The 8,127-nt window shown below is 39.3% G+C and overlaps 1 protein-coding gene and 1 pseudogene across 1 annotated transcript in view; one reads left to right on the top strand and one right to left on the bottom strand.

The window, feature by feature from the left end:
- The window catches only part of TMC1 (transmembrane channel like 1), a 269,325-nt gene extending 264,343 nt beyond the window's left edge, over positions 1 to 4,982 (bottom strand). Inside the window, exons 1-2 of the mRNA XM_008069917.2 lie at positions 4,947 to 4,982; positions 3,318 to 3,446 (exon numbers count right to left, since the gene is read on the bottom strand). Of these exons, the coding sequence (XP_008068108.2) occupies positions 3,318 to 3,446; positions 4,947 to 4,982 (165 nt within the window). The remainder of the gene's footprint in view (positions 1 to 3,317; positions 3,447 to 4,946) is intronic.
- LOC110596699 lies at positions 4,981 to 5,947 on the top strand (annotated as a pseudogene).
- Positions 5,948 to 8,127: the final 2,180 nt, after the last annotated feature.

Raw genomic sequence — 8,127 nt, 5'->3', positions numbered from 1 at the left:
TCCTTTTTTTTTTTTTTTTTTTTTTTGAGTTGGAATCTCACTTTGTTGCCCAGGCTAGAGTGCAGTGGCAGGCTCATGGTCACCCCAGTGTCAACCTGCTGGGCTCCGATGATCCTTCTGCCTCAGCCTTCCAAGTAGCTGAAACTACAGACGCGTGCTACCACGCCCGGCTAGAAAAATGCCTATTTAAACAACATTGAGATAGCATTTCAGAACCAAAAAGATTAATACAAATTTCAAATCTAAAAAAAAAGTAAGTATGCCAGGCGTTGTGGCTCATGCCTGTAATCCCAGCACTTTGGGAGGCTGAGAAGTGAGGATTGTCTGAGTTCAGGGTTTGAAACCAGCCTGAGCAACCTGACAAGACCTCTTCTCTACATTAAATCAAAAATTAGCCAGGCATGGTGGCATGCACCTGTAGCCTGTAGTACTAGCTACTTGGAAGACTGCATTAGAAGGATCACCTGAGCCCAGCAAGTCGAGTTTGCAGTGGTCATAAGTGTGCCACTGCATTCCAGCCTGGGCAACAGGGTGAGACTTCAACTCAAAAAAAAGAAAAAGAAAAAGTGAGTGCTAGTAAGGGTGCAAGAAATCAGGAAAGTGTACAGATTGCCAGTGTGAATGAAAACCGGTATCATCCCTTTGGAAAGCCATTTGTCAAAGTCTAGTAGGGTTGGGTATGGGCACCTCCCATAATCCCATGTCTATGAACATCTTTCACATTTATACAAAGAGAGATTTACAAGGATACTCTTTTCAATACTGTAAATAATACAAAAGAGAGAGAGAGAGATAAAGAGACAAATTGGGTATCACAAAGCAGATAGAAAAATAAATTTAATCTACATAAAGTAGCATGATAGGACCATTGCTTTACTAGACTCTGTGCTCTTTTAGCTATGGCCATTGCTATGTTTCCTAAGCTTTGGTCCCCTCCCCTCCCATGGGGAGGTGAATCACCTCTCTGTCTATAATTTACTTTCTAAGTAAACTATATTTTTCAATCTAAAAAAAAAAAAAGAAAAGTAAGGCTGGGCATGGTGGTTCACATCTGTAATCCCAGCACTTTGGGAGACTCAGGCGAGAGGATTGCCTGAGCTCAGGGGTTCGAGACCAGCTTGGGCAACTTGGTGAGACCTCGTCTCTACAATAAACCAAAAAATTAGCTGGGCATGGCAGCGCATACCTGTAGTTCAAACTACTTGGAAGGCTGAGGCAGAAGGATCACCTGAGCCCAGCAGGTCGAGGCTGCAGTGGCCATGAGCAGCGTGCCACTGCACTCCAGCTAGAGTGACAGAGTGAGACACCTACTCAAAAAAAAAAAAAAACAACATGATAAATCTCAAAAATATAATGCTGCTTTTAAAGAAAGCAAATTGCAAAAGGATACATGCAGTATGAGATCATAAATATAACCATTTGATATAAAAAACAGAATAACTTTAAAAGATTACTATATACTGTATTGTTACATTATGTCTGGATAGATATATTTGTAGAAAATTATTTTATTTTATTTTATTTAAGAACTAAGTTAGAAAGACAGAGAGAGACAGAGGAGATTCACTTTCCCAAGGTAGGGGAGGGGACCAAAGCGAGGAAACATGGCGGCCATAGCTCAAAGAGCCACATAGACACACCAGAGTTTATCAAAGCGATGGTCTGGAAAATTATTTTCAAAACAAACATTCATGATGCTGATTCATACCAGTTTCAGGATCATGCACATCTCTGGAACACAGAAAGAGAGAGACTGATAACAATTGGGTAGTTTGTTATGTCTAAAAAGTTATTTACAAAAAATATTTGGGCTGGGCTCGGTGGCTCAGCCTGTAATCCCAGCCCTTTGGGAGGCCAAGGTGAGCGAATTGTCTGAGCCTGTGGGTTCGAGACCCGCCTGGGCAACTTGGTGAGACCTCATCTCTACAATAAATCAAAATGAGCCGGGCGTGGTAGCGCGCGCCTGTAGTTCCAGCTACTTGGAAGGCTGAGGCGGAAGGATTGCCGGAGCCCAGCAGGTCGAGAGCGGCCACTGCACCGGGAGCGGCCACTGCACTCCAGTCTGGGTGACAGAGAGAGACTCCAACTCAAAAAAAAAAAAAAAAAAAATTTCCCAAAGTGTTGATTTCTCTTAATCTAAACGGTAAGTATATGAGAGTTAACATTATTTTGTATCTTTCTGCATATTTGAAGTATTTCAAATTAAAAACATAATAAATGAATTAAAAAGCAGTACTATAATAAGATCCCATTAAATACAGAGGGATCCAAATAAAGTATACACAATTAAAACATGAAAAAACTGTATTAAAATTGTAGTACTCAAAATGTACTAATAACAAAAGATGAATACAAGTCACATTTGACTTCTGCAATTACAAGAAGTGCTCAAAGTGGTTATCATCAGCATCCACATGCTTCTAACAACAGCCAAAATCTCTTAAAAATCACTTAAAATGTGTATACTTTTTTTTGGCACTCCTGGTATAGTGAGTGACCATATAACAGAAAATATTATATACTAAAAATAAAAAAAAAAATGAAAGACTGTAGATCAAACTGTTTGTAATGGTTGTCTCTCGAAGAAGTATTTCAGAGGTTTTGTTCTCTACTTTCCACAATTGGGTTTTGTTTGAACTTTTGCCATGATCATGGATTACCTGTGTAATCAGAACAAGCAGCCCAAATGTTGAAAATGGTTGAGGGAATGAGGTAAAGAAAAATGTAAAGAAACCTACATTTAAGTCTTTACAACAAAAAAACCCACACAAGCACTCTGAGCCCCACCCCTTTTCAAAGAGTGGGACAGAGGGGGGAAAAAAGGACTGCATTTATGTTCTTAGAAGCCAATAACTAACTAAGCCCCAATTTTGCAATTATGCAAGACCAGCTGCCATTTCTGAACATTCACAAAGAGCTAAAAAAGGGCTCATTATATTCCTCTGAAGTCTGCTTCTCATCCTGTATTCTCTGTCAAGATGAGTGTTGCCATCAATTTCACCACTTTAATAACTTTGTATCCTCCACTCTCCTCCCAGTGCCACCTTGTATCCTCCACTCTCCTCCCAGTGCCACCACCTCAGTGTAAGCTATCTCATAGATCTGTCCTTGTTCCTGCCTCAAGACTTGACCTTTGGAATCCATGTAGCAAACGACACTCAAGTGATCGGCCAGAAGCACATTTGATCATAAATATCCCTTCCTCAATCAGTCATCTCCACAAAACGTGCTCATGTTTCTTCTTAGTGACATGATAAAATGCCACCTCTTTAGAATGACTTCCAAGACTGGAGCCCTGTATGACTACTTCTGCCTACCTTATCAGGCTGAGACCGCTTTCCATGCACGCCGCAGATCCGTAATTTCTCCACAGCTACAGTTTCCCAGATGTCACTTTGTGTTTTATTGATGTTACTTCCTCTGTCGAAAGCACCTTGCCCCTGCACCTGGAGAACAGCACACCTACGGTTACCACTTAGCCCAATACAAGTCACGCTTGACTTGTATTTGGCTCTTCCTTTATGAAGATTTTTCTGGTTCTTATTTATATATACTCAAGCACATACATTCTCACACACACACACACACACACACACACACACACACACCCGTCCATTTGGTCATAGAGTCCAGCTTTTTTCACTGCACCCTGTTCTTATTTTATGGATTTAATGATTTCCCAATTCTCTCAGGATACTACCCAGAAGCTGTTGACTTTCATTAAAGTTGCCTCTCCATATCCATAGGTTCCATATTCATGGATCCAACCAACCACGGATTTAAATATTCTGGGAAAAAAAAGTGTCTGTGCTGAACATGTACAGATTTTTTTCCTTGTCATTTTTCTCTAAGCAAGACAGTATAGCTATTTATATAGCATTTGTATTATATTAGGTATTATAAACAATCTAGAGATGATTTAAAATATAGGGTAGAATATGCATAGGCCATCTGCAAATACTACATCATTTTATATCAGGAACTTCAACATCTGAATTTTGGTATCAGAGAGAGGTCCTGGAAACAAGCCCCTGTGAATACAGAGGAATGACTGTATTTATTGTTTATGTCTGTATTTCTCAAATTACTTTCATTTTCTATAACAGTCTTTTTTTTTTTGGATTGTCTTTTTCATTCTGTTGGTTTTCTAAACATATCTGATAATTCTATATCCTAGTACTCAATTTCCTTTCATTTTCTAAAATATTTTTTGGGATATCTTATCTGCCGATAGTATCTCCTTCCTTTTTCTTTGCTTTACAGGTATATTTAATTGTGACTACCTACACTTTTATTTCAGGGAGGTATGGAGGAGTACAATGAGTAATCACAAATGTTCAATCCACTATCTTGGCTCAGAAAATTAGCCATCCATCTTAGAACCCACTGAATTAACTGACACTGTATAATAACAAAAAGTAAACAAACACACACATTTTCCAAGACCCAAAATAACTAAGAATGTAGGTCAAAAATATTGTTGTTATGTAGTAATTAATTCATAACAACTGTGAAGTTTACAGTGTAAGCTTCTTTGAGGAAAAGTCCATTTTCTCTTCATCTTTGTACCTGCAGTAGTTAACACAGTTCTTGACTCACAGCAGGTCTCAAAAAATAGTTGTTCAATAGGCTGGGTGTGGTGGCCAGCACTTTGGGAGGCTAAGGTGAGAGGACTGCCTGAGCCCATGGGTTCAAGACCAGCCTGGGCAAGTTGGCAAGACCTCATCTCTACAATAAATCAAAAGACTAGCCGGGCATGATGGCACATGCCTGTAGTTCCAGCTACTTGGAGGGCTGAGGTGGAAGGACTGCCTGAGCACAGCAAGTTGAGGCTGCAGTGGCCTGGAGCGTGCCACTGCCCTCCAGCCTGGGCGACAGAGTGAGACTCCAACTCAAAAAAAATTCTTTTTTTAATAAACGCAACATTACAGAGGGCCCCACGCCACCATCCCCTCTGGCCGCCCTGCTCTCTGCGTGGCCATGGCCTTCACGTTCACAGCCTTCTGCTACATGCTGGCTCTGCGGCTCACCGCCATGCTCATCTTCTTTGCGATCTGGCACATTATAGCATTTGATGAGCTGAAGACTGATTACAAGAATACTATAGACCAGTGTAATACCCTGAATCCTCTTGTACTTCCAGGGTACCCACCTCATCCATGCTTTCTTCTGTGTCATGTTTCTTTGTGCGGCAGAGTGGGTGACATTGGGTCTCAACGTGCCCCTCTTGGCCTATCATATTTGGAGGTATATAAGTAGACCAGTGATGAGTAGACCAGGACTCTATGACACCACAACCATCATGAATGCAGATATTCTAGTGTATTGTCAGAAAGAAGGATAGTGCAAATTAGCTTTTTATCTTCTAGCATTTTTTTACTACCTATATGGCATGATCTGTGTTTTGGTGAGCTCCTAGGACAACACACAGAAGAATGGGCCCAGTTAAGTGCATACAAAAAGCCACCAAATGAAGGGATTCTATCCAATGAGATCCTGTTTCCAAGAGTAGCTTATGGAATCTGATCAGTTACTTTAAAAAACGAGTTCTTATTTTTTAAATGGTTCCACGTTTTTTGCTTGTGGAAAGACTGTTTTCACTTGGATCAAGAATTTAAATGGAATTACGTATAAATTAATATAAAATGATTACCTCTGGTATTGACAGGTTTGAACTTGCACTCCTTAAGGAGCAGCCATAATCCTCTGATGATGCATTAATTCCTGACTGTCCTAGTCCATTGGAAGCTTTTGTTTACAGGAACTTGTAGGGCTCATTTTCGTTTTATGAAACAGCATTTGACTATAGATTAGCTGTAGATGTCAAGTGCTTCTGATGAACTGAAAATGTGTTTCTGACTTGTGGGAAACTTCATGGGTTTCCTCATCTGTCATGTAGGTGATTATTACATATGGATACATTTACAAAAATAAGAAGAGCAGGATTTTTTCCCTTCGGCTTGAACATTATCCCTATATATTGCATGATTGAGAGATTTCCCATATTTCCATCAGAGTAAAAATTAACTTGCTTTAATTCTTAAGCATAAGTGAACATGATATAAAAATATATGCTGAATTACTTGTGAAGAATGCATTTAAAGATATTTGAAATGTGTTTTTACTTGTAAGACAATTATAAGACAATTGGTTATTATGCTTACTGTTTTAATCTGGTGTTAAAGGTATTCTTAACAATTTGCAAGTACTTTAGATTTTCAAAACTGAATGAGAGAAAATTGTACAACCTGCTGTTCCTTTAGTGCAATACAATAAAACTCTGAAATTAAAAAACAAAAATAAAATAAATGCAACATTAACAGAAGCAATCCTGCTTTATTTTATTTTGATTATATCCATAACTAGAGTTCTAATCTGCTTTCCATTTCAATTAGGAAATAGAGCGTTTCTTTTTTAATTTTATTTTTTGTTTTAAAGATGTGTGTACTATTCAGGGTTAGGTATGCATATGTTCATTATGCAGGTACCCTTGTTGATAATGTGTGCCACCCCTCCCCTGGCGGTTTCCCACTACTGCCAATCCCTTTCTTTTTTTAATTTGTATTTTAAAGATGTGGGGTACAATTCAAGGTTAGGTGTACAAATGTTCATTATGCACGTACCCTTGTTAATGAGGTATGCCCTCCCCACAGAATCCCACTACTGCCAATCCCACCCTCCCCCTCCAGCAATTTCCCGCTACTGACAATCCTTTTCTTATAGTATTATGATAATTGTTCAAGGTCCACTTATGAGTGAGAACATGTGATACTCAGTTCTTTGTTTCTGTGACAGATTACTGAGTATGATAGACTCTAAATCCATCCAAGTTGCTGCAAAGTCCATATGTTTGTCCTTATGTATAATATTCTATTGTGTATATGTACCACATTTTTTTAATCCAGTCCAGTTTCAATGGGCAGCATGGTTGGTTCCATGTTTTTGCTGAAAATAGAACATTTAGACAGAGCCAAAAGTATAGGAAACATGTTTAGAGTAAGGGTCCCTACATTTGTTTCATCAAGGAATACATTGTCTCCATAGGTAAAGCTTTATGAATGAGTATACAGCAAAAGAAAGCATGTCGAAGGAGAAAGTTCAATTTGGGGGTCTGAGAAGAGATGGAGAAGGAAGTGGTAAACTTGGGCAAAGGAGCTGACCACAAGATCTAAACCATATCTGTCCGGGAGATCCTGAGTGTCTCCCCTTTTTCACCAGAAATTCCCAAGAAATAATAGTTGAGATGAGCACCACACCCTCTTCTTTCCTACCCACACTACTCCCTACTTACAGGTCTTCAATCCCAAATTCAATACTTCCAGACCACAAAGATGAAATTTTGGCCTAAGTGTAAATTTAATCTATGGAATAAGACAGGACAACGGACTAGGGTCTCCCAGAAGATGACAAGCAATTGTTAGGGCCCCAGAATAAAGTCTGCATTTGTGAACAGAGATTCAAAGGTAGAATTGTTTGTTTGAGACAAAATAAGATTTCTTGTGTGCCTTAGCTCTTTTTAGCTGAGAGTTATTTTGTGAATGGCTCTATATATCCATTTATTTCTTTCACAGAAGGAGAAGTTGAATTTAAATATCTGAAACTTCTGGGAAAGGAGTTACAAAGATGAACAAAGAAGACTCCATGTTTGGAGAATGGAGAATACAAACAAGCAAACAGGCAAATACAAGCAAGTGTGATCAGTTCTACTATGGGCCAATGACCAGATGCCATGGAAACATAAAGATGAACATGTACTTGGAGTGAGGAGCAGAAAGTGTTCCCAGGGGAAGTGGCACCTTCTCTGAAACCTGAAGGATTTGGAAGGGATTCATCACGGCTAAGACATCATCTGTGAGGTGGAAGATTGGGAGACCTGAGGCAGGATAATTAAGCAGGAAAATCAAAAAAGCACTTATGCATCCACACTAGAGATCTTGAACTTGACCATGAAGACAAAGAGGAGAGCGATGAAAGGCGTGAGATTGGGATGCAACAAAATCTGATTTGTATTTTAGAAAGAGCTCTCTTGCTATATTATGTGAAATGTGTTAAGAGATGAAAACAATTGGACACCTAGTGCTAGAAACTCAGGTAGGAGTCTGTGGCAGTAACCCAGGAAGAGAGGAG

The sequence above is a fragment of the Carlito syrichta genome, unplaced genomic scaffold (assembly GCF_000164805.1).
Source record: "Carlito syrichta isolate Samal-C Ts95f unplaced genomic scaffold, Tarsius_syrichta-2.0.1 Scaffold312501, whole genome shotgun sequence".
NCBI lineage: Eukaryota > Metazoa > Chordata > Mammalia > Primates > Tarsiidae > Carlito > Carlito syrichta.
This window is presented reverse-complemented; position numbering and strand designations above follow the sequence as displayed.